At 48.0% G+C, this 27,496-nt stretch overlaps 1 protein-coding gene across 2 annotated transcripts in view; it reads right to left on the bottom strand.

Annotated features, from left to right (window-relative positions):
- Nucleotides 1–229: 229 nt before the first annotated feature.
- The window catches only part of LOC146207821 (uncharacterized), an 89,136-nt gene continuing 61,869 nt past the window's right edge, over nucleotides 230–27,496 (bottom strand). For both annotated transcript variants that reach the window (XR_014704296.1, XM_084590579.1), the window contains one exon: nucleotides 230–458. Coding sequence is in view for 1 of the 2 variants with exons in the window: in XM_084590579.1 (XP_084446705.1) it covers nucleotides 311–458 (148 nt within the window). In the remaining variant the exon portion in view is untranslated. The remainder of the gene's footprint in view (nucleotides 459–27,496) is intronic.

The raw sequence follows: 27,496 nt of genomic DNA, 5'->3' as shown, positions 1-27,496 counted from the left end.
GATCTCACGCAAGAAAAAAAAAAAAAAGACGCGGAGATCGGCATAAATGTCGTGCGGTGCCTTGCCGCAAAGCACAGCCAGTGAGAAAGAATAAATTTTCGAACCGAAAAAGCGAATCTGCACAGTCCTTTCCCAAAGCGACCTATATGAAGGGAACAGTGCTTTTTCTACTTGTCATGGCGACTTCAACCATTGTATTAGAGTAAGTATATTATTGAGTAAGTATACATCGAACCTCAACATTTCAGGAGGTGTTTATTCTGCCTTTAAGCAAATACAATTTAAACCATTAGAGAACATTAGCTCAAAGTTAACGAACTTGAGAAACTGCGTGAGATGCACGGAGGTATGATCTAGGAGGTCGACTGCCAGGTCCAGAGCTGCACGATAAACAGTGCAGGACTGAAGTAGTACACAGGTGACTTGGCCGGCCGGGAGCGCTCGAAGGGCCCTCAGCGCTGCGAAAGAATAAGGGATGTTAACGTGATACTAGATTAAAGATTCAGCAATTGCACACAAACCAATCCGCATAGAAATACGAGTGATAAAATACCCAACAGGTCAGCCCGAGAGCGTGCAGCTGAGCAAACATTTTCCAGTTTCAGTTGTTCTGCGCGCCGCTGCAGCTCTCTCGTTGAGCCCGCGTTGGTCACTGTATGCAACGTATCACTCGGCCCTCATGGATGTTGTGCTCGCGAAATCTCCGTGGATGATACACCATTTCAAAATACATCCCACCTGCGTCTAGGAAAAGTTAGAGTAGGTCAGACTACCTGGTTTTTTTATTGCGTTTTGACATTTCCTTGTCGCTGCATTGTGTCATAGGACAAATATATTGCATTGATTTTCCAGGTAATGAATTGATCTACTGCTATGTCGCCTACTCAAAAAAGAGACAGCTAGCGCTGTATTGAAAGCGCCAGACATGGTTATATGATTTAGGTTGCCATGGTTTGATATAGGATGCTTGCTGTACGAAGTCATAAGGCCGTGGAGGGCAACTGACGTAGGAATCTTTAATTTTAACAGATCGACATTGTGCATGCTAACGCATTTTGTTACCGAGTTATAACCTTCAACAGCGCCTTTTCTTAATATGTACTCGGGGCACTGCTTTCAGTGACAGGCTGGCAACAGTGAAGGCGCAGACATGGGCAGTTTGAAAAATTTTTAAGAAGAAAAACAAAACTGATAACAAGGAATAAGATTAGTGTAAAGCTGAGATCTGGGGCAGCTGGTATACGAGTATATTCATACTGGGGAACAGCGCTTCACAGGCGGGACAAGGACAAGATACGCTATAACAACTGACTTTACTAAAGAATGGTACGTTAATTACATATAGAGAAACCGAAAAATAAAACGTAGCCAAGAGATGAAATCTCCGACACATGCGGGAGGTTAGATATTCTAATTTCTTGTCATTTAATGGCACGGAAAGACGGCTGACGCATTGGTCGCCATGATTGTTGATTTCATACGCTTCTAGTATTTCGTACGTCGCCTTGCCTTTATGACGGAAAAGAACTGTAGTTCTTTTGTACATCAGAGTGCATTGGAATGTTTTGCATCACATTTTGCGCGGTTATAACGGGATATCGGTTTTAGTTTCGGGAATGTGCGGCATTTGCGCCCACATATGTTGGGACATACATTTCAGTAGCCAGATGTTCGTTCCATATCTTACTTCCTGGTAGGAGTAGGGCATCTTGCTGCTGGTATTTCTCTGATGGGTTCCGCAGTAACGAAACAATCAGTAAAAGTTTTCGTGGGAATCTAGACCATCCGCTTTGGTGCTTACAGTGCATAAATCATGTTTGCAACACGCAAGCATTGTATACACCCTATTCACTATCAGGCTTAGCAGGCGGCAGTTATGGCAACTCTGTACTGCGGAGACGCCATAACGTTGGGCGATTCGAAACTAAAAGTAAACGAAAGAATGTTTCCGACGCATCGGCGCCGGTACGCCGGCCTCCTCCCCGCTGCGCGATGCTCTTTTGTCGGACACTCGAGACGTCGCTTGGAACGCCCCAGAGCTCGGATTTTACCGACGCCGTGTCATGATTCGCCGTATTAGCCGTAGGCTCTCTTTCTGAATAAGCTCTATAATTAAGATGACTGCGCAGCGCGAACTTTACAGAGGACTGTTGCGTCGTTTTTACTCAATTTAGAATTTGCTGCCATTTCTGCAGGAAATATTAATCTACATTGACATCTTGAAAAAAGCAAAAAAATAATGATTTTTACTTCTCTGTGATTGTTCCTTTTGCAACATATTAAAAGTCGACAGAAGTACAAATTCTACATCACGCTTAATTTTTCAGGTCTGGCCTTCCTCCAAGGATTGGGCGTGGGGTCAATATGGCATGTACTCATGACGTAAGTTTCTTACGCAGTGCCGCATAAGCAAAACACTATAGCAATCCCGCAGCAACAAGCCGATGGCGGGAAACGTTTGAACCTTACAAACCTTAAAACGTTTCCGTTTTCTCCAAGAGTTACACAGCTCAAAATGAAAATTCAGCAGCGACCTGCCGTTATCTCTACCGGTTCGCAGATGTCAGCGGCATCCATGCTGTTGGCTTCTTCGTATACTACTGAGATTTGCTTCCAGTCGCTGGTGTGCATATTATAAGGTGCCAATTTTGAGGTGGCATGAGATTCAGCTAATATTCGAAATTATGATTAGTTTGGTTTGGATTGTCGGGTTTAACGTCCGAAAGCGACTCAGGCTATGAGAGACGCGAAATGATGATTATTGAGAGCTGTATCTTAATGAAGTGTTCTATATGAGCCGCTTATATGTAATAAGGAATATATGTAAAACGTTATATGCTTTTACAACTTTATGCAAGATTTCTATATTCTCACATAGTTTCCATGTAATTTTTATGTGGCGTGTATGAGCTAGGAAGCGTCAGCCAGATTCGTATGGTTCCACATAATTCACCATACAGCTATCTCCTACATATGTCCCATGTGATTTGCTTGCCATGCGGCTTAATGTGGCTTCACCTTCGCAAGTATAGTTTTGGCGACTGGATGGAGGGCCACGGTAGTTAGAGTTCTTCAGCAATTAACTTCTTCAGAAGCTCGCGCCTCTCTCGTAAACTCTGTCGCTCAGCGTATATCTCTGCCTGAAAACAAAAGAATAAGTTTCCGTACTGATCATGATACGTTGACGGTAATGTATTGCAGGAATGTATATGTTTTCGTTTTATACATGATCACAAAGCGTTGTGCGTAAACACATCGTAATGCAGCAGCGTCTTTGCTCATGTCTTTCGTGTCATCGGCTAGGGCAGCAACATAGTAGTCGACATGAATTTAAAGCGGAATCTCACCTAATTGTAAGTTTCCTTCGCTGTTCAGGCTCTATAGCTTTATTGATGGCCTTTCTGCACTTTATGGTGAAGCCAATGTGTTCGTTGCTTCTGTGCTCTCATCCGTCGCTTGAGAAAGCCGCCCTCGACGCCGTAGAAGAACTGACCTACTGTGAGTCGTCCCGGCGTTAGCGGCAGCGAGCAAAATCCACGAGTCTTCTGTCCCCTCTCCAGGATCTTTCTTGTGTTGTTGCTACTACTTTCATTAACGTAGTCAAATTAATTTTGTTATTGAACGTTGTGTGCAAATCCTTCGTTTGTATTTCTTGGTTAGGTTTCTCCTTTCTGCGCGCGTCTGCTTTTTTATAACTAAGTGCAGTAGTGCTACAATGATGACGAACTAAGTGTAGATGTAGCACTAATTCCCGGTTGTGCGCTTAGATCTGCGCTGGTCCGACGCGGGGGGGGTATGAAATTATTAAGGCGGAATCTTTACATGGTTCCAGAGAAGCGAAATCTAAAACGGAAGTTGTCCGTGGAACCTGTGCACAAAATGTATCCACGAAAACTGATCCCAGTGATGGTATCGCAACAGTCGGAAGGAGGGGGGAGGAGGAGGAGGCAGGGGGTGATTGTGCAAAGTACGAAGTTAATGAGGGGTATAGTATGCTGCAACTAGTAAATGGTGACGTCACCAATTTCATATAACAGTCTGACAACGATGACTTGCAATAAATGATGACATCATTAGTGTCTTGACAAATGCATATATGATGAGCTTTAAAAAGAATGGCTTAGTAGGTCCTAATTAGTAATAGATGATGTCATCAATTGATGTGACATAGATTCATAACAACGATGACTTGCAAAAATTGGTGACGGCATTAGTGTCATGACGAGGTCATGTGACATGGTGAGTTCTGGAAATAGTGAAGTGGCATGTGGCATTTAAAAATCTATGTCATCCAGTCACATGACAAGGCTGACGCTTAAAATTATGGGGGACACTAAGCTCCGCCTTAAGGGTATGACACGATACCACACATAATAAAGCCCCGCTTTAACCGAGCCGTATGGACGTGCATGCGTGGCCAAAGGGTAACGTTAATAAAATTAAGGATACTGGCAGGCTGATTCTGTTATCTGTTATAGATCTGGTGTATGTTGGTCAAATTTGAATGAATTTCTGTCAGTACTGTTATACTTGCTCTTGCTCACTTTATTCGAGCGGCCTTATGAACGCTTCGTTTATTTCCTTCATGTTAAGCTACTGCTCGACAAAAGTGCACATAAAAAATTGATATGTTATCATGTTTTTGAATTACGGAATTTTATAACTGGTTTTCTTAGTTTACTACAGCTGAATTACGAACATTTTTGAAATTGAAAAATTTTGTTCTGTAGAAATACATAAGCAGCGTTGTCACAAAAGTGGCCGCATTTATATTTCATAATATGGCAATTAACCATATGTAGTATATTCTAGAAGAGTATTGATATATGTCAGTGTATTCTGTTTGCCTCTGCCTTGTCGGTAATCAAGAGCACGCGTACGTGCACGTTCTCCTCGCGGGGTAGTTTCCGCGCAGTTAGAGAAACCCCCTCGCAGTGCGCGAGCGGAGGTGTCCTCCCAGCTTGTTTTGCAATGTGACCCCTAGCAGGGCCGAAGTTGCTGGCGTACGTGCATCCTTTTTTGGTTGTTTTGTTTGTGACTTACGTTTTTTCATCCGCAACATGGCGGCCATGCAGTGTGGAAGTTGCGGGGCCTACGTGCCCCTTCCTGCGTGTGCACTTGTGCGTGTTTGTTCTACGGACCCTGACTTGGGGAGGGAACTGTTGTGTGGGCGTGTCTTACACATTGTCAACCGAAGGCTAGAAAAGAAGCCGACTCGGACCCAACGGCAGTGCGCCTCTCGCCTCCAAGCACTCCGGGCTCCCCGAACCGCCGCCGCATCGCACCACGAAGACTTCGCCCCAGGGCTCCGGAAGGACCATCGCCTTCGAGAGCTCCCCATCTGCGTCGTCTTTGTGAGTGGAGTGCCGCCGCGCTCGTCGGACAATATGCCCGTTTCCTAGTTTCTTCTGAACTTTTTCTACGCTCGTCTTATCTTGTTTTAAACATCTGTGTTCAATTTGCATGTATCCTGATAGTGAGAATTTTGACTGATGTATTTCTAATTGCTAGTTTTCTCATGCACGCTACCTTAACTGTGTTGTTTTAAATGCCTGTAAATGCTTGCGTCGTATCATCCTGTGTATAATACTAAGAATATATAGTTGTTTTTCCATCATTGACTTCGTGGCTCTGTTCTCATTCACAACGCTGAACGTAACCGGCTAACGCTGGGTGTCAAAGTTCCAACTACCTTTGCCTCGGTTCGGGAAGGTGTCTCGCACCCCTTCCGGAGCCGTGACAAATTCTGGCGTCCGCGACAGGTACTTTGACGTAACAAGTAAGCGTTGTGGAAGAGGACCGAGCCTCGAACCATGAAGTGATCTCGAAGGGTGACATTTGAGAAGTGTGCATTGCTGATAGATAGTTTTCGGTTTTTTGGTAGTTTTTATGCACTTGTGACATGGATCTAGAGAAATTAGTATCCATAGGTGGACAGTTAGGTCTCTCGGGAGTGGAACTGAGAAAATGGATAGAGGATGAGCAAGCTAGGCAGAGGGAGGAAAGGTCTCTCGCTAGACAAACCGCGGAACAGGAACGCGAGGCAGCAAAAGAGGCTGGTGAACTCGAAGCCAGGCTTCTTCAGCTAAGATTAGAGCTGCGACAGGCGGGAGATGAGTCCGTAGTAAGAGCTGATGGTCGCGACGTAGTAGCGGAACCCAGTTTCCGACTCAACCCCAGCAGATTGCTTGTTCCATTTGACGAGAAGAAGGACGACCTAGATGCTTACATCAGGCGGTTTGAGGGCATAGCCCGTAGCCAGAAGTGGCCTGAAGATTAATGGGCGACGGCATTAAGCACATGCCTAAGCGGGGAGGCGCTGAACGTTTTCGGGCGACTCACGCCGGAAGACGCCTCCGATTACAAGAAGGTGAAGGCGGCGCTCTTGAAGCGTTTCAGGTTTACAGTCGAGGAGTTCCGTGAGAAATTCCGGGGTGGCAAACCAGCCGACGGCGAGACAGCCGCACAATATGCAGCGCGTCTAAGCCATTACTTAGACCGCTGGGTGGAGCTGTCCGAAATCCCCCTAGAGTACAAGTCGCTGCGTGAGCTGTTTATTAAGGAGCAATTCCTGAGCAGTTGTCACGCCAGCATGTCGTTGTACTTAAAAGAACGGAACGCAGAAAAATTACAAGACATGATCAACCTCGCTGATCAATTCCTGGACGCGCAAGGCGGTGTCAACTTAGCAAGGGGAAGGAAAGAAAGCCGGGAGGAAGCGAACAAAGCAGGAGGCGCCGAAAAGAAGGCCGTCGAGAGGGGAGCGTTGAGATGTTATCTGTGCGGCCGGGCGGGACACAATGCCGCGCACTGCCGGAGCAGCGACTCCGCCAACCATGTCCCCCACTGCTTCAAATGTGGCCGAAGAGGGCATAGAGCGAATGTGTGTCGGCAAGGGGCGCCTGACAAAACCCAGGCAGCCTGTTTGTATTCCCCTCCGAGGGAAGTAGAAGAAAACATTTGCGAGGGATACGTTCAACTGAAGAATGGTAGCCGTATTCCCGTTGTCAGCGCGGTGCGAACGGCGCGGCGGAAGTTTTTAGTAGAAGGGCTGCCCGTGGTTGCGGGAAGTTTGGACGGGAAAACAATCACTGTGTTGCGTGACACCGGTTGCAACACCGTGATTATCCGGAGAGATTTGGTAGCGGAGGACCAGCTAACGGGGACGAGTAATCCCGTATACCTCGTCGACGGAACAGTGAAGATGCTCCCCGAAGCGCAGGTGCAGGTCCAGACCCCTTATTACAGCGGAAATCTTGTAGCACTGTGCATGCAGGATCCAATATATGACCTGATCCTGGGTAATATAGAGGGTGCCAGGGCTCCTGATGATCCCGTTGAAATAGTCGAAAATACTACTATTGAAACGGATCTGGTCGTTGAAACCACCGCTGCCGTAGTGACTCGTGCTCAGGCCGCAAAGAGGCCTCAGAAGTTCCAGAAACTTTGCACTCCGGACGCGGAAAGGCAATTAGGGGATGGAGAAAGCTATGCGGCCGATCAAGAGAAGGATCAATCATTGCGCTCATGCTTCACACAAATTGGCAAGAATTTAAAGTGTCGAGATGGGGAGAGCGGCATCTTGTTCAAGAAGGAAGGCGGCCTTTTGTACCGATGCTACACAGAGAAGGACGGACGGCAGGTGCGACAGCTAGTCGTTCCCGAACGACACCGAGAAACGGTACTGAAGATGGCGCATGACAGCGTAATGGCAGGACATCTGGGTGCTCAGAAAACAAAAGAGCGGATTTTAGAAGAGTTTTTCTGGCCTGGCATCACGGCGGATGTTAAGAGATTTGTGGCATCATGCGATATCTGTCAGCGTACCACGCCGAAGGGGAGAGTGCCACGCGTGCCCCTTGGGAAGACACCAGTCATTGACACCCCCTTCAAACGGGTGGCCATTGATATCGTCGGGCCAATCTACCCCCCGTCTAAACAGGGCAACAGGTACATCTTGACACTGATTGACTATGCCACACGTTACCCGGATGCAGTAGCCTTGCCAAGCATAGAATCTGAGCGTGTTGCCGAAGCTCTGGTGGCGATGTTTTCGCGATTCGGTGTCCCTCACGAGGTACTCAGCGATCGTGGCACAAACTTCACCTCATAATTGATGAAGGAAGTGGCACGATTGCTCTCCATTCGTCAGCTGCACACCACTCCATACCATCCCATGGCTAACGGGCTGGTGGAGAAATTCAACGGCACGTTGAAGCTAATGCTGAAGCGAATGTGCGCTGAGAAGCCGAAAGACTGGGATCGGTACCTAGCCCCTCTTCTTTTTGCCTACCGGGAGGTTCCCCAATCCAGCCTCGGTTTTTCGCCGTTTGAGCTCCTGTACGGTCGACACGTGCGTGGACCATTGGCCATCCTAAAGGAGGTGTGGACGAACGAGAGCTTAGATGAAGAGGCAAAGACCACTTACGAGCACGTACTCGATCTCAGAAACAGATTGGAAGAAACATGTCGTTTGGCGCATGAAGAACTTGAAAAGGCAGGAACCCGTTACAGGAAGTTCTATGACCGCAAGGCGAAGGACCGAAACTTCGAACCTGGTCACAAGGTGTTAGTTCTGCTGCCAACTGATAGCAACAAGCTGTTGCTGCAATGGAAGGGCCCATTCGAGGTCACCGCCAGGAAAGGGGACGCCGATTACGTCATCGACACGGTAAGCGGGTCAAAGATTTTTCACGCAAACATGCTGAAAAGATACCAAGAGAGGGGAGACGCACCCGCCAACAGACAGTGCCTGGTGATCAGCAGCATGACTGAAACTGAGGAGGACAGTAAGCTGCCTGTTCCAGAGTTTGAAAAAACGGAGGGAGTAGCAGATGTGAAGCTATCGCCGCACCTCGATGCCGCGAAGAAACAGCTCCTTTTATCCACGATGGAGAGGCACGCAGCTATTTTTTCCAATGTCCCTGGCAAAACAGAATGGATGGAATGCAGTCTACCGCTCACGACAACCGCACCCGTTCACGTTAAACAGTATCCTCTACCTTTCGCAACACGGCAAGGTATCGAGAGCGAAGTGCAAGAAATGGAGAGGCTGGGAATTGTTGAAAAGTCAGTCTCCCCATATAACTCTCCCGTACTTCTGGTGAAAAAACCGGATGGAAGTAATCGCCTTTGTATCGACTTTCGGAGGTTGAATGATGTTCTGATCGGAGACTCGGAGCCCATGCCCAGAGCCGATGCTGTTTTTGCCACAGCGGGAGACAAGAGATATTTTTCAAAGGTGGACTTCGTGAAGGGATATTGGCAGATCCCGCTGTCTCACGACGACAAGGCTAAAACGGCTTTTTCCACTACGTCCGGACTCTACCAGTTCCGCTTCATGCCGTTCGGCATCAAGACAGCGCCCGCAGTTTTCGCCAAACTGATGCGCAAGGTGGTAGGCGGCATTCACGGAGTAGAGCACTACTACGACGACGTACTCGTCGCCAGCGCAACCTGGGAGGAACACGTTGCTACACTGCAACAGCTATTTGCAAGAATCGAAGCGGCCGGGCTTACAGTGCGACCCAGCAAGTGTGAACTCGGGATGACGGAAATTGATTTCCTCGGTCACCGAATCGGAGCAGGCAAGCTGGCACCCCTGGGAAAAACTCTGGATAAAATACAAGCGGCCGAGCCACCAAGGACCAAGCGCCAGGTGCGAGCTTTCTTGGGATTGACCGGCTATTACAGAGAGTTTATACCCAACTATGCGGAGATAAGCGCACCCCTCACCCAGCTGACCCGGAAGGGCGGAAGTAATGCAGTGAAGTGGGACCCCATACATGAGGAAGCCTTCCGCAAGCTCAAGCATTGTGTATCCAATCCCCCTATTTTGCGGCTGCCGAACTTCAACGAGTCCTTCGTTCTGCGCACCGACGCTTCCGACACTAGCTTGGGTGCTGTGCTCCTGCAGCCATACGAGGGAACGCTGCACCCTGTCGCGTATGCGAGCCGAAAGTTGCTCGCTAGGGAGGTCGCCTACAGCACGATTGAACGAGAGTGTCTCGCTTTGGTCTGGGGCGTCCAAAAGTTCTCGACTTATCTATATGGTGTCGAATTTCTTGTTCAGACCGATCATCAGCCGCTAGCATATATACAGAAGAGTAGGCAACTGAACAGCCGAGTTCTGCGCTGGAGCTTGCTCCTCCAGGAGTATAGTTTCCGCGTGCAACACATTAAGGGTAGTCAGAACGTCGGGGCGGACTACCTTAGCCGACTGTAGTGTTCATAGGATTTTGCATGCATTATGGATTAATGGTTATGTTCCTCTATGTTACCTGAACTTCATTCTTGTTATGTGTTACTTATTGTATAGTGCATGTCCATGAGTTGTATCGGCCTGCGTGCCACGTTTTGTTTGTTTTTAGAATATTATTCTATAATATTCTGAAAGTGGGGGGCCGTGTCACAAAAGTGGCCGCATTTATATTTCATAATATGGCAATTAACCATATGTAGTATATTCTAGAAGAGTTTATTGATATATGTCAGTGTATTCTGTTTGCCTCTGCCTTGTCGGTAATGTCAAGAGCACGCGTACGTGCACGTTCTCCTCGCGGGGTAGTTTCCGCGCAGTTAGAGAAACCCCCTCGCAGTGCGCGAGCGGAGGTGTCCTCCCAGCTTGTTTTGCAATGTGACCCCTAGCAGGGCCGAAGTTGCTGGCGTACGTGCATCCTTTTTTGGTTGTTTTGTTTGTGACTTACGTTTTTTCATCCGCAACATGGCGGCCATGCAGTGTGGAAGTTGCGGGGCCTACGTGCCCCTTCCTGCGTGTGCACTTGTGCGTGTTTGTTCTACGGACCCTGACTTGGGGAGGGAACTGTTGTGTGGGCGTGTCTTACACATTGTCAACCGAAGGCTAGAAAAGAAGCCGACTCGGACCCAACGGCAGTGCGCCTCTCGCCTCCAAGCACTCCGGGCTCCCCGAACCGCCGCCGCATCGCACCACGAAGACTTCGCCCCAGGGCTCCGGAAGGACCATCGCCTTCGAGAGCTCCCCATCTGCGTCGTCTTTGTGAGTGGAGTGCCGCCGCGCTCGTCGGACAATATGCCCGTTTCCTAGTTTCTTCTGAACTTTTTCTACGCTCGTCTTATCTTGTTTTAAACATCTGTGTTCAATTTGCATGTATCCTGATAGTGAGAATTTTGACTGATGTATTTCTAATTGCTAGTTTTCTCATGCACGCTACCTTAACTGTGTTGTTTTAAATGCCTGTAAATGCTTGCGTCGTATCATCCTGTGTATAATACTAAGAATATATAGTTGTTTTTCCATCATTGACTTCGTGGCTCTGTTCTCATTCACAACGCTGAACGTAACCGGCTAACGCTGGGCGTCAAAGTTCCAACTGCCTTTGCCTCGGTTCGAGAAGGCGTCTCGCACCCCTTCCGGAGCCGTGACAAGCGTATTTTAAATGTGGCATGTCAGCAGATATGCAGTGAACGTTTCACCATCCATCCGCAATAAGCCTTCATCCTGCAGGCACTTCACAGAAAAGAAAATGTATAAACCTTTTATTGGACATAACAAAAACATTGTTATAGCAGTCGAAATCATTCGTATTAGTCGCCAAACGTTTAGCGAAAATTTATTAACAAAAGTTTTCGCTAAAGGTTGCGTTTTTCTTACATGTTGAACACTCGTTCGAGTTTCAGTTAATTTGTGCCAAATTTTGAGAAACAGCAATAGTTACAGCGAAGTTTGGAATTATGTGCAGTTGAAGGCAATTGTCTTGCCAATGTTACTGAGTTTCGATATGCATCTAATACGCTAATAAACAACAACAATTAGCCATCTTTGTTTATCGTCCGCAACACCGCGAAATCCTTACTATATAAGTAATACACCTAACTTTCAGAACATTTGGGGTTTTTGATGCAGTGCTTTCAGCGCCGCAGAGGACAACAATGTGGAATCAACTGCACTTGCCATCCAGACCCCAGAAGTCCTCCATACCTGATATGCCTTGCAGACAGATCTGTTCGGCCTTATTATGGCCAGCCAGGTGCAGTAAACCGACGGAGATGGTATAACTGACATAGCCAGAAACAAAGTCCTCGGCATTGAATAAAGATTCAAAGAAATGAGCAAAAACATTGGATTCCAGCCTGGAAGTTTATTCTACCTTTCATTCATCGTTCACTCAATTCTATTTGTTGTATTCATAAGGTAGACGAAAGTTGCTCATACAAGGCGAAGCACCAAGGCGTGCACGGGTGAATATCCGAGCAAGGCCACATTCACCAACGGATCTAAGTCGCCGGTACAGAGTCCAGTAATAATTAAGGCTCATCTCATTCTTCAGGTCGCCACTACATAAGGTGGCCATCTGGAAGTTGAGGCAGTGTCTGGCTGACGTTTATCCAGTGAGTGTGCTTTCTGTAACTGAGGATTTCACTCAATAATTTTTCATTTTCCATAGCGAACGAGAGAGAGGAAGTATGTTTAGAGGAAGTATTCAGAGACTTGGAATGGGAGCAGTTAGGGATAAGGATAGATGGAGAATACCTCAGTAATCTGCGATTTGCTGATGACATTGCCTTGCTAAGCAACTCGGGGGATGAACTGCAAATAATGATTGATGACCTAGACAGAAAAAGTAGAAAGGTAGAGTAAACTTCTAAGGATGTTTCTTGAAGTTCCTTTTTTTTTTTCTTCTTCTTCTTGTTGGTAATGGTCCCGTCTCCTTGCTTCGTCGAAAGAATTTCAATGGGCCGAATTAAATTAACAAACTGATTTAATTAAACTAATAGGTTGAATGGATGAACAAACACAGCACAGTTGAGAGGAAGAACAAATAAAACACAGAGTTGGGTCGCCCTCCGGCTTAGGACAGTCCGTCGTCCCAAGCGAGCGTACGGGAGAACGTCCGTCTTCTCCTTCGCTCGGGCTGCAACTCCCCGGGCCACCCATCGCACCTCGTCGTTTTCGCGCGCTTTCCGTTTCCGTGAAAACGTCCTTGGTGTCCCCCCCGTTCACACAGATTCGTGGAATACCGTAGCCGAGGCCCAGTTCGCCGAAGCGTCCCAACCCCGGCCTTTCCACCACTGGCATTCCACTCTCGAGGACGCGCACGAGATTTACGACCGCGCTTTACACATATAAAATAAGAAAAACAACACCCAACGGACGCTCGACGGGGTCCGCCGACGGAGTTCGGAGCCTCGCGCGCTAGCCACCAGGCCAAACACCGAACGGCAGAGTGCCCTCCAATGCGCGAGACCCCTCGCCCCTCAAGAAAGACACAAAACAGATAACGCGCACAAGCAGGGACACTTCACACTATAACCCAAAAACAAGAAAAGGTCCCCCCTCCCTGGGTACGGCGCCGCTCCGCCCGCGCGCCTCGCGGGCCGGCTGCCCGAAACGGCAGGAAACACAAACACACACAAAAAGAAAACTCGAGAAAACATGCACTGTTGACGACCTTACACGCCCCTCCTAAGATCGTTGCAACAACCTCACTGGTTGTTGCACACGATAAATAACATAAAGGTCGTCACAACTTCATTACAACGCACAAAAAAAAGAAACAAAACCGCCAGTACAATCTGGCGCCGAGTTACAGAACCCTAAATACAATCACCTCACGGGAGGCGTAGAACAAGACGCCATGCAAATACACTTCACACAAAGAGTCCCATGAGTGGCCCGACCGCTTTGTCCCCGAAACCCACTGGTGGCAAAAGCGGTGTTGGGCGCTAAAACGGCTCGCTACCTCCCTGTGCGCGAGGCAAGCGTGACAGTGCGTCAGCATTTGCGTGAGCGGTGCCCCTTCGGTGGGTTACAGTCACATTGTATCGCTGCAGCGCCAAAGCCCAACGCGCCAGTTTTGCCCCGGCTGGCTGGCTGGCCGTGACGTAGGCCAAAGGATTATGGTCGGATACGACATGCACCTGCGCCCCATATACCCAAGTGTCAAATCTGCGTAGAGCCCACATCACTGCGAAGGCCTCTCGCTCAATTGTGGCCCATCTCATCTGCGTTTCGTTGAACCGGTGGCTCGCGAACGATATGGGAAGCTCTCTGCCTGATCCATCCATCTGGGCCAGGCAGGCGCCTGCCGCAAAAGCGGATGCGTCCGTAAATAGCCAGTATGGCTTGTCCGGATCCGGAGTTGAGAGCATCGCCGCTCTACAAAGTGCTGCCTTTAGTTTCTTAAAAGCCTCTTCCGCCTCTGGATTCCACGGAATGCAATTTGGCACTTTCTTTCCCGTCAGCGCTGTGAGGGGTCTAGCAATTTCCGCATAGTTTTCAACATAGTCTCTATAGTAACCGCAGAGACCGAGAGCACTCCTGAGCTCGCGTTTTGTGCCAGGCGTCGCCAACTCATTGATGGCGTCAACTTTCTCAGGGTCAGGTCCATGCTGCCCCGATCCCACGACGTGTCCCAGGTACCGGATGTGCGGTGCCGCGACCTGACATTTCTGTAGGTTGGCTTTAAATTCCGCCTCGCGTAGAGCACTGAGCACCGCCCTAAGGTGATCAAGGTGTTCCTCCCAAGTTCCGGAGAATACTGCTATATCGTCCAAGTACGCGCAAGCGTACTCTTGGTGTGCCCGTAGCAGCTCGTTCATGGCTCTTTGAAATGTCGCGGCCGCGTTTTTCAGTCCGAAGGGCATGACCCGCCACGCAAACTGCCCGACGTGGGTAACAAAGGCAGTCTTCTCCTGACTTTCTTCTTCCAGAGGAATTTGCCAGTACCCTCGTTTTAGGTCTATTAGGGTAATGAATTTCGCGCCACCCACCCGAAAGATTAGTTCCTGCTGGCGGGCCATAGGGAAAGCGTCGTCCACAGTACCGGCGTTCAAGGCCCTGTAATCCACACAAAGCCTGAGTGAGCCGTCCTTCTTAGTTACGCACACCACCGGATGGGCGAACGCGCTCGAAGCCGGATATACGAGCCCTAAATCTAGCAGCTCGTCCACCTGTCTCGCTACCTCCTTTTTGAGGAGTTGAGGCACGCGATAGGTATACCGCTTTTTCGGGATGAACCCCTCTTTCAGTACTATCCTGTGTTCTCCGATGCGCGCCGCTCCCGGCCGTCCCTGAAATACATCTCCGTATGACCCAAACAACTGGCGTATCTGCTCATCCCGGGACGGAGTCAGATGCTCTGTCGCACTGGACGGCAAACAACCATCAAGCTGCTCATCGGGCGGCGGAGAGCACTCGACTTCCCCGAATTCGGCATCCTCGCCAAAAATCACGCTTGTGTGGCTTACTCTCGCATGATATGGGCGCAGGTGATTTGCATGTACCACCTTTCTCTTTCCGTCTTCCACCTCAATTTCGTATGAGTTCTGGCGGGGCCTCGAACTGACCCTATAGGGGCCGCACCACCTTGCGCCGAGCTTTCCGTGACTGTCCGTGCGGAACAAAATTACATCCTCGCCAACGTTGAATGTTTTTGGTCGGGCACGGCGGTTGTAGTGCGCGGCATAAACTCCCTGCTTCGCGGTGGCGGTGAGCCCCGCCATCTCGGCCGCCAATTGCAACCGCTCCCTCAACCTCTCCAAGTATCGGACCGCTGGTTCTCTAAGACCATTGGGGATATCTACCTCTCCTGACCAAGTTTTCTTTAGTATGGACAAGGGTCCCGTCGGGTGTCTCCCGTAGAGCATCTGGAATGGAGAGACTCCCGTTGTATCATGCGGCACTTCTCTGTATGCCCAGAGCAGGAAAGGTACACATTTGTCCCAGTTACGCTTGTCACTTTCAATTACATGATAAATCATGTTTTTGAAAACACGGTTCCATCTCTCGACGGAGCCGTTACTCTCAGGATGCTCCGGAGTGGAAAACCGCGGCGAACTGCCGATTTTCTCGCAGAGTAGCTGCGTCATCTGAGCGGCGAAATTAGTACCCTGATCACTGCATATCGTTTCCGGGACGCCGGTGCGCGAGAAAATCTCAAGAAGCGCGTCGCACGTCTTCCGCGCTGTAAGCGACGTTAGGCAGACGACTTCTGGCCAGCGCGTATGTAGGTCGGTGACGCAAAGCGCGTACCTGTGTCCCCTTGCTGACGGGGGGTTAAGCGGCCCGATAACATCGATGTTCACCACCTGAAAGGGGTAACTAGGCCGCGTGAGCGGGGCGATAGGAATTCTATCTGCTGTTCGGCGGTCTGATCTCATTTGACATCCATGGCAGGTCCTGCAATGTTCGTTGATGTCTGCGTTAACACCCGGCCAGTAGAAGCTCATTTTTACTCTGTTCATTGTTTTCCTCTTTCCTAGGTGCCCTCCCCACGGGGACTCATGCGCCAGCATCAGTACCTCGCCTCTTCTCTCCCTAGGCAGCACTAGCTGCTCATACAGTATGCCGGCAATTTTGTCTTTGTGGTAGAGCAAGCCATCGCGTACGAACATCCCGTGGCTACTCGCTTTCCCCTGACGCCAAGCATCGGCGAGGCCCGGGTCCGACCGCTGCGCCTCACGGAATACATGATTCTCTTGCGCTCTCGTCGCCTCGAGGTGTGTCTCGTTAGCGGCCACTAGTACCTCATCCGTACTCCGATCTGCCTCGTTGTTTCCCAACGGCCGAAGTTCTTGCTCTCCCCAGCTGCCAGTTCCCAGGGTCCCGGCTTCCACTAGTTTCATGTCGGGCATCTCACAAGCTCTGCTGCGTGTCTGCTTAAGCATGTCCCAAGCCTCTGCAGAGAGTAAGCAGTCTGCTTCCCTGGACGCCAGCTCACTCGTTACGGCGCACAACAGCGACGCACTCTCTCTGATCTGCCGATCCCGATCTACTGCTAAGCTTAGCGGCACTCTAGCGAGCTTGGCTACCACTCTAGCACCAAAAGCTCCCACTAGTGGTATATTGCCCACCACCTCCACCTGGTCGCTCGGTATGGCGCCCTCTTTAATCACCGTTATCTCTGCACCCGTGTCGATCAGGGCCCTCAGACCCGCCTCGCCGCATCTCAAGTCGACGTATTCTAGTGACGCGAGGCCATCCTTCCCCGATGGCTCCCCGCAAGACGGAAAGTGGCGGGTCGTTCCCCGTCCGACCGCTCCGCTGTCATAGTTGTCGGCAGCGTTAAGTCTTTCTTGCGCTACTCTGTTCACGCTTTTCTTATGCGCGTCACCAGTTGCTGGTTTTTTAGGGCAAGAGCGAGCGAAATGTGGTCCGTCGCAAATGAAGCATGTTGAGGATCTCGAGGAGGCTAGCTGTTCCTGCGCAGCTAGGCCGGACTTTTGCAAAGTTGCTTGTTTGCCAGAGGGGATTCTGCCTGCAACTGTTTGCTTCCTTCCCGACCCCTTACCTTCGCAATCCTCGTAAGCCTCCACCAACCTCGCTATCTCATGTGGCCTCACCCAACCGTCCCCCTCCTCTCGTTTCACGTACTTATACGCCTCAGTGCTCAGTGTCTGCTTCATCTGGTCAGCCACGTGGAGAGCAATCAGGCCCTCTAGCGTTTTGATCCCCCGCGCCGCCATGTAAAAAGCATAGTAGCTCTCAATTCGCGACGCGAAGTGCTGCCAGGTCTCGTCACGAGCCGGAAGCGCATTGCGGAACTGCCTGAGGTAGTCACCTGGCGACAGACGCAACTCGGACAGAATCGTCTTTTTTACCAGATCGTAACTGTCGAGCTCCTCGGTTGAAAGTTTAGAAAAGAGGTGTGGGATTCTCGCGGTCACCAGAGGCAAAACTAAATGGCTTCTAACCTCTTCAGGCACCCTATAGGAACGAAAAATGCCCTCGATTCCCTCGAGCCACACTGGAACCTCTGGATCTGAGGGAATTGCGGTCAGTAAACTCTTAAGCCGTTTTGCGAAATGCGCTAGTGATTCCTCGCGCGTCGGCTTACCATCTGTTAGCGAGCCCTGTGGTCCACCACTTCGCAGCTCTAACTGACGTGTTTTTTCCCGCTCAATGAGCAGCGTGGTCTTCCTAAGCTCCAGCTCCATTTCCAGCCGTCGCATAGCTGAATCGGGAGCTTCGCCACCGCTTTTATCTGCTCCTGTTGATCCTATTGTTTCCATCGTTTCGCCTGCCCCCGTCGCCTCCTCTGCTCTTGAAACTCCGCTATCACTTCCGCTCTCCTCCGCACTCATTTTCGTGACCACTGCACCGCTACGCAGTATCATGCACAATTCCTGTCACTCGCTACAAACCACACGGCACCAGTGGGCTCCGAGGACCAGCATAAGGGCCACTCACCTTTCCGCTGGAGTAGCCACCCTGCCTTCCCTGACCACCGCGTTGTCTGCCGTTCCTGCGCCCGGGCTTTGCTCCTCTCTGCTGCCAATGCGCGAAGTAATACTTGGAAAATGCACAAAAGTCCACCGCTAGTCCATTAGCGGCTGATGTCACTTTCGCTGCCTGCTCCCTTGGCCGGTGCGCTGGAAGTCAGTTTCTTGATGCGCTGAGCACCGCTGGCTCGGTCCGTTGGCCGTGATGCGTGGCGTCTTTCGCTGGTGCGCGGCTCGCACCTTACGCGCACTGATGGCTCAGTCCGTTGGCCACAATGCTGGGCGTCTCTCGATGCTGAGCCGCTAGCTCCTTAGCTTCAGTGTCGGTCCGTCGATCTGAAGTGATGGCTCGGTCCGTCGGCCACAATGTTGCTGTGTTTTCGTGCTGTCCTCTTTCGACGGAGACCTCCTTCTCAGGCGCTGTCCATCGGCCCGGAAGTCTTCCTGCTGAGCAAGTTTTTTTTTGTGATCGCCGAAGCCTGACGGGAGACGGTGATCCTGTATTCGGCTGCGCCAGTAAACTTCTAAGGATGTTTCTTGAAGTTCCTTTTTTTTTTTCTTCTTCTTCTTGTTGGTAATGGTCCCGTCTCCTTGCTTCGTCGAAAGAATTTCAATGGGCCGAATTAAATTAACAAACTGATTTAATTAAACTAATAGGTTGAATGGATGAACAAACACAGCACAGTTGAGAGGAAGAACAAATAAAACACAGAGTTGGGTCGCCCTCCGGCTTAGGACAGTCCGTCGTCCCAAGCGAGCGTACGGGAGAACGTCCGTCTTCTCCTTCGCTCGGGCTGCAACTCCCCGGGCCACCCATCGCACCTCGTCGTTTTCGCGCGCTTTCCGTTTCCGTGAAAACGTCCTTGGTGTCCCCCCCGTTCACACAGATTCGTGGAATACCGTAGCCGAGGCCCAGTTCGCCGAAGCGTCCCAACCCCGGCCTTTCCACCACTGGCATTCCACTCTCGAGGACGCGCACGAGATTTACGACCGCGCTTTACACATATAAAATAAGAAAAACAACACCCAACGGACGCTCGACGGGGTCCGCCGACGGAGTTCGGAGCCTCGCGCGCTAGCCACCAGGCCAAACACCGAACGGCAGAGTGCCCTCCAATGCGCGAGACCCCTCGCCCCTCAAGAAAGACACAAAACAGATAACGCGCACAAGCAGGGACACTTCACACTATAACCCAAAAACAAGAAAAGGTCCCCCCTCCCTGGGTACGGCGCCGCTCCGCCCGCGCGCCTCGCGGGCCGGCTGCCCGAAACGGCAGGAAACACAAACACACACAAAAAGAAAACTCGAGAAAACATGCACTGTTGACGACCTTACAGGTAGGCTTGAAAATCAATATGCAGAAGACTAAGGTAATGTTCAACAGCCTCGGGAAGGAACAGCAGTTTACATTAGGTAGCGAAATACTGGAAGTAGTAGGCGAATATATCTACTTAGGACAGGTAGTAACCGCAGATCCGGATCATGAAAAGGAAATAACAAGAAGAATACGATTGGGATGGAGCGCATTTGGCAAGCACTCGCAGATTATGACTAGTAGCTTACCGGTATCGCTAAAGAGGAAAGTATACAACAGTTGCATCTTACCTGTACTCACCTATGGCACTGAAACGTGGAGGCTAACCAAGAGAGTTCTACTTAAGTTGAGGACAACCCAGAGGGCTATGGAACGAAAAATGGCAGGGGTAACATTAAAAGATAGGAAGCGTGCAGAGTGAATCAGAGAAATAACACGTTACCGACATTCTAGTGGAAATTAAGAAGAAGAAATGAACATGGGCAGGGTATGTAGTGCTAAGAGAGAATAACCGATGGTCGCTGAGGGTAACAAACTGGATTCCAAGGGAAGGAAAGCGTAGCAGGGGGCGGCAGAAAGTTAGGTGGGCGGATGAGATTAAGAAGTTCGCAGGGGTCAAGTGGATGCAGCTAGCACAGAACCGGGTTAAGTGGCGAAATATGGGAGAGGCCTTCGCCCTGCAGTGGGCATAATCAGGCTGATGATGATGATGACTTTGATCAGGTTAGGACCAATCCCACCAATAACTTTCTCCGTCAGCTCGCCTTGCACTAAAAGAACCGAAGCGTACGTAGCCCTGCAATACAGCGAAGACTAGACCCTATGCGTTAATGCCTACATTGCGGCACGAGATAACTCCATCAAAGGCGTCCTACGCGGCGCGCTCGATAAACAGGCGAACCAGCAGATTGTCGAGAACATCCAGGAATTGAATCCACAATTCCAGATCTCCGGCGCCAGACGTATAGGAAAATCAACATCTGTCGTGGTGACTTTCACAGGCATCACGCAAGTACTACCAGCAGGAATGCGGTTTGCTTGGGACTTCCCGCATGCGAACCCTTTAGAAACAAGGTGGAAGCGTGCTGCAAATGCTGGAAATCCGGACATTGCGCCGACGTTTGCGTAAAGGGGAGGAAAATCCTCTAAAGAAAATGCGGATCGCAACATGCACTGAAAGACCAACTAGACTGCACGTCAAGAAGCATGGTCAGCAAAAGCCAACACCTCACGGGCTCTACGAAGTGTAAACTTCGCTTTAAGCGTGAGCCGATCAATTATATGACCTTGAAATCTGGACACCGAGCCGAGAAACAAGACACCACGACCTCGGTCGAACCGGCCAGCTGAAAGCCCGCAGCGGGGAGCAAGTAAGAAACGAGCCAAGCGTTCCCCCGCTTCCCAGTCAGGGCGCCTATGCACAGGTAAGCGGCACATCTCTTATGGTGCCTTCCGCTCCTCTAAAGATGCAGCTGACTTCTAAGAGAGTAATTAGCTTACATGATGAAAAGAATAGAAAACCTTGCAATAGGCAGAAGAGCGCGAGCTCTTGCAACAAAACAAACGACGAGTCCGTAACCCCGCCTACCCACTAGAGTTCTAATGCGGGCATCGTAAACGCGACTGCGCCACAGAATATGGTGCTTGAAACCTTCTAATAGCTTGAAATGCTCGGCACTCTCGGCCAGTAAGCCGGAAGACATAACTGAAGAACTTGTGGAAACCTCCTCTGAGGGAAACCCTCAAGAACCATCCAGAGACGAGGATACTAGGAAACTCGAATCCAAAACGCCAACAGAGCCGATTATCACGTCAGGATCAATGCCTTAAACAAAAGCCTTACAGATAGCTATGCTATCAGCAACGCCCATGTGGACGCCCATGACAAAAGTTTAGGCCACCTACGAACTAGAGTGGCAGCCGTGGAAAGCAAAGTGGCAGCAATAGACAATCAATCCACCGGGCTAGATATAATCGTCGACAGGCTGTCGGCAACTCCGGCAACGTTACTAAATCTCCAGCACAAAGATGGACTCTCGACAAGAAATTGAAGTATGGCAGTAGAAGAGGGGCAACCTGCGGCTCCACATTCAAATCTCGGACACCAAACCAGATGTCATACCACTCCAGGAGAATAGCGGATTAATCAATTTACCGGACTATAAAGCCTTTATACAAACAGGCGGGACCAGTCCACTGTGACTTTCATTCAAGGAAACGTCACCACCATACAACACACATTCGATGACACCGAGGTCATCGTCATGTGCAAAAATGCGAGACGTTAAGGCTGGTGGAAGAAATGAATTTATAGGGCCTGTGGGCGTCCATCAAAACCGCACAGGGAAGCTTTTTAGAAGTAGTTGTTTCATGCAAAAACCCACAACAGTGATATTCCTTCCCGATGCATTGTACCGAACGGTGGAACCTGGTAACATGCTGTTTCAAATTTCTTTTGGAAAGCAATTAACGCTCGCGTACAGTAGAAAATCCGTTCCTTATGTCTAAATCCGTGGCAGTTTTGGATTATTTGAAATACAGTTATCCAGGTGTGTGTGGCATACTTAGAATTGATGTCCAGGACTTATCCATTCATAACCGCATGACAGGTTCCTTCAGTGTGTTAAAACATTTATGAAAGAAGATAATGTTGAGGAACACTCATGTCAAAGTGTGGTTGGTGTCTCTGTGAGGGCCTCTTTGAAGCTTGTGTCTTTTTAATTAAAATCCAGTTTTGCCCAATAGTATGGCAGGCTATATATTCAAAAAGCAGTGGTGTGCATTGGCTCAGAAGTGGCGCAATGTTTACTAACATCTTTCTCTCCTATGTGGATATGTCTTTAATATGCTGAATTGCATGAAATTTTGTAACCCACTCCTGCCATAGCCCGAATTGGGCTGCAATATTTTCAAATAAATAAATAAATAAATAAATAAATAAATAAATAAATAAATAAATAAATAAATAAATAAATAAATAAATAAATAAATAAATAAATAAATAATACCTTCACATGGCATATGGATATATGATGTTTTTCCGCTTGAGACGTCTATAAGTGTGTCCTGAGAAATTATTGACTCAGGCAATTAAAACAAACAGACGAATGTGGCGCAGAGGTTTTGTAACATCTGCACATTTCTATGTCTTGCGGAGCACAGGTCGTTTGCGTTGAAATTCTATTATTTATGTCTGTTTAATTTGTCTCATTATCTGTCGCTATCAGCTCATTAGGCGAAATTCGGACGCCTCTGTACTCCCAAAGGACACGAGTTGACATCTGCTGCTCCGCCCACTTCTATCAAAAACTTGCGCGCGCTCAAATTAGTTGGGCAATGCAAAACTGCAGTCTACATAGGAACACTACTTTTGTAGGCTCTGCGGATGTAGCCTCTAAATGTTTAATCAGCTCCTTTTGGACTTGCCAAAGGGTAAAAGATTAATCTTGCATTTCTTCATGCCGCCACAAACGAAGCAGCTACTTCGAAATGTGCAGAAGTTCTTCTGACAGATGCTTTGATGACATCATAGACAAAGATAAACACTTACGAGCCGGCGTTCTGGCTCATTATCCCGAATTCGTGTTGCTGGGAAAGCAGTGAATTCATTGAGATGAGGTCGGCGGTTTTCTTCATGGGTATTGTTATGGCGTTGGCTGTGTCATTAGAGTAAGTACTTTTTTTTTAATATACACTCAAAGTTGTGCGGCTTGGTTTGGTCTATAGGGTCCAAGGGCTTAAAGAAACCCACGATATGAGACACCGGACTGGAGGACTCCGGAAATTTCAACCGCCTGGGGTTCTTTAACGTACAGGGACATCGCACTGCACACGGATGCCTTGCTTTTCGACTGCGTCGGCGTCGAAAAGCGGCCGCCGCAGTTGGGATTTGATCCTGCGTACTTGTGTTCAGCTTTTCAGCTTTTAAGCCACCGTGGCAGGGTGTTCATGTTAGAATTGTACAAATTCAGGTAACGATGCGTTATTCGAAAAATTTAAAGCAGCGACCTGGCAGCAGTGTTTTGACTTAGTCTGATGACGTGTATTATAAATATCCCGAACCAGATGTCAATGTGTGTCTTTAGCGCCAAAATTACGTTCCTTATTTTTTTTTTTACGCTAGCGCTAGAGACTGGGGACACTGGAAAACCACTACGGCACAAACAAGACACTAGAAGAAAGAAAAGGACACCACATATGCACCACACGCGTTCCATTGAACGCAGGAGCGATAGGGCTGCCTTAAGATAGAAATATAAAATCGATTACTTCTACTTGACCTTTTTGCAGTTCCAGCAGCTAAAAGTCGCACCTGTTGCCGATACGATGAGTGCTAGTTCCATAAGCTAAGAGCCCACGCTGTGCTCTAATTTAGTGAGCATTTTGTGTAAACTTACGAAGATCACGCAGGAACCAAGCCCACGCTGTGCCCTAATTTAGTGAGCATTTTATGTAAACTTACGAAGATCACGCAGGAACCATGCGTCTTAATCATGCTGTAGGATTTCTAGGCCCCTAATTTATTTCACCTAAACGGCTCACAAAGCTGTTCACACTTTTTTTTATGGTGGTCTAGCGCACGGTGAAAATTATGACGAGAAGGTCGGGGAAATAGCAGCGAAACTACCAGATGTGCTTTCTTTTGACAAAACAGTAAACTATATAATGGTTTAGAAAACTAAGGCTACATGAGCTACACTGCTCCCAAAATTTATCTTTCTTTATTGTGCCATGATGATTTTTTCCAGTTCATGAAAGGTACACTACGCGCCGTCTTGTAGGCCAGTGGTATTCGGAACGAATGCTTAGGATTTTCACTCTAAAGGGTCAAATGCTCCGCTCACCAGAAAATCTGGCACCGGTGTAGGCATTGTGAGCGAAAAATCCCGAGAATGGCGCTGGCAGCTGGTAGCTGGCAGTTATAACTGCCCGGTGACATGGCCTCGCACTGACTGGATGAAGGGTTGCCTGACGTTACGTCTGGCAGGTGCTGCCATCTAGGGTATCACCTTTCATATGGGAGGGTGCTATCAGAATCAGTCTGCCAGAACCCTAGCATTCTGATTCAGGCATGTTACTCTTAGGTCACGTAGGCATATTCACTCGGCTTAGTTAAAGCGGGGTTTAATATGTCGGGGTGTAGCATACACTATGCGTCATACCCTTAAAGGCGGAACTTAAGTGTGCCCCGTAGTTTAGTTTTATTATGAGACAATATACTCATGGTTTCTGAAGCTATGTCAGATGCAAAAAGTGGTACGCTTTCTATTATCGCCAGTTGTACGCAAATATTAGGAGCCTAATTGCATGCAAGATGGCTGTTACTGTTATTAGGGAGTCATTTTGAAGAGGTATTTGGCTTCAGTCTGAATGCAGCAACCCGTGCGCCTGCGTGTAACAGGCGGCTAAATTCCTCGACTTTTTTTTTTTTTTTTGATCATTTCAGATGCGTGTTCCCTCCCGCGCGGCAGCGGCCACTCCACACTTCCTGTCCTATATGGGTAATTGCGTTTTGCAGCTAATCTCTCCGCAGACATTTGTACGGCTAACTGAAATGCGGTCATGCGGCAAGTTCGTTCATAATTTATTTAGAATGTCGGGCGCCATTGTAGCATAGTTAGTTGTTGCCGAAAGAGGCTGCTGCCAGATATTCACCTGTGCATGGGAGATGCATTTTCTTATATTTTTTCGCGAGATTATTTCTTGGCTCATTAGCGGCTTGCGCAGATACTGTCATCGGAGCGTGTCCACAGAAACTGACAGGAACAAAATTGTGTCACTGCCAGGAATCAACCCACAATACGAACAGATCAACTTCCTTTGTCCAGGCCCGAGAGCACTATACTGTAGCCGCAAACGATTGCTATCACGTGAAACTGAAACACAATTTTGCGCAGATATGGCAGTGATTGAATCGCTGTGATCTTATTGCTGCAAATTAATTGATTTTTCTACTAATTTGTAGAGTAATAAATGAACTATCTGGTCTATTAATTTGGCAGTGCAATTAATTGCTTTTGGCCAGTAATTTCGTACTAAAGAATCTCTTTCGACGCTCAGTATGGCTCCTCAAAAGCAAGAACGAATTGTGGCACGCCTGAGTCAGAGTAAAGAATCATCAAGAAGAGACAGAAATGAGTAGAAGTGCGCGCCTGAGACCTGCCGTGTCCCGTGTAGCTGGGCGGCTCACAAATGGGAGAGAGAGAGAGAAAAACAACTTTATTTGCTCCAAATATCATTTATTACGGCAGGTGGGTCCTGTGTATATGGCGCAGGTGCAGTTCAAAATAATAAACCGTTTATCAAAGATCGCACATGTAACAGAGCATTGGTTTTGTGCTTAGCTTATCCTTAAAAGAAGCTGAATAATATATGTTATACGTCGTATTTAGGAGCGAATAATCTTTATTTTGTATGATATTACCCAGATTTTTAATAACCATTTTTTTTATTCTATAGCCCTTGCAAGGCATGTAATATTGTTGAAATCTGGGTATTATACTAAGAAGGGATTCACTTTTTGCTCTGCAAGCCTTGCCGTTACAGAGCCCCTTTTCTTTTATATTTTTTAAAAAGATGCACTGGCATTTCGCTTAAACCAACATTGAACGAGACTGCATGCATCGCTTGGGCATCACTGCTTATTTTGTTCATACTCAATCTTCAATCTCAAGTTCCTTCTGCTTCCATTTGAAAGCTCACAATGCTCCTGGTGCAACTTCCCCTCTTTCCATAAACTCCCATTTTGCATGGTCGTATCATTGATAAAACATCACAAAATTCGATGTATTGTTAGTTTTGCTTTATGGCGGTCTAGTGCTGAATGATTAGCATCAGATCGCCACATTGCCGTTAAAAATGACCCTTCGTTAACCCTCTGAAGTATTAACGTATGGTTGCTGCATGCAGGACACTAAATAAATAACTATATCCGAATGACAGTTCAGATATATACGTAAAAAGTTATGCTTAGAGCTATACGTAACTTCAAAACTGGAAAGGTATATATGTGTGCAGAATTCTGGAAGTCCTGGGATGTAGAAAAGCGGCAAGTAATCATACACGGATAGCCACTGAACTGCTTTGCCTTCTACGCACAGAGTTGAGCTGAGTTGAGTTGTAGTATGCGACAAGTGGGATTAGCCTTGCTTATTCTACGCGCAGAGGACTTGAAATAAATAATCTTTTACGTAATGATTTTACGCTTGCTATTCTGGTGGTAAGAGAAAGAAGCTAGCAAGCAATCAATGAGTTACTGTAAGAGCTAAAAGATAAGGGCGCGCATATATTGCAATTTGACAGATTGGTTCAATGAACATAATGAAAAAATAAATTTTTTGGGCCAGGCAGAGATAAAAATAGTTGCAACACAATAGGTGTCACAATTCGCTCCTGTAAATTGGTTTATCACCTCAGATATATATCACTGCAAATATATATATATATATATATATATATGTATATATATATATATATATATATATATATATATATATATATATATATATATATATATATATATATATATATATATATATATATATATATATATAAACAGGATGTCACACAACTTTCCCGATTATCTATTTTATTCCAACAGTTTCGGACGGTGGACCGTCCTTCTTCAAGGTAGAATTGAGTATGGAGAATAAGTCTGCACATTACGCCACTGTTAGGAGAGGGAGAAGGAATTCTCGCTCTCCGTCTTTGGAGAAGCAAACATTACTGAATAGATAGAAAGGGCGAAAAGCTCCAGTTGATTATTGGCTGGAGATGCAACAAAGACGGAGAAAGAGAGAAACAAAAAAAAAAAAAAGAAAAAAAGGGAGGGGGGGGGAGAGAAAAGGGGCAAAAAGAGAAAGTGGAGAGCCGACGAATGTTACATACGCGCCGTGCTTCCACGAAGACGACACTACAAGCAAGACAAGTCTCTCTCGAAGGAAAGTTCAGAATAACATAAAAAAAAAATAGAAAAAAGA

The sequence above is a fragment of the Amblyomma maculatum genome, chromosome 1 (assembly GCF_055883805.1).
Source record: "Amblyomma maculatum isolate TAMU_Amacu chromosome 1, ASM5588380v1, whole genome shotgun sequence".
NCBI lineage: Eukaryota > Metazoa > Arthropoda > Arachnida > Ixodida > Ixodidae > Amblyomma > Amblyomma maculatum.
The sequence above is the reverse complement of the archived record's forward strand: the minus strand, read 5'-3'. Positions and strand labels throughout refer to the sequence as shown.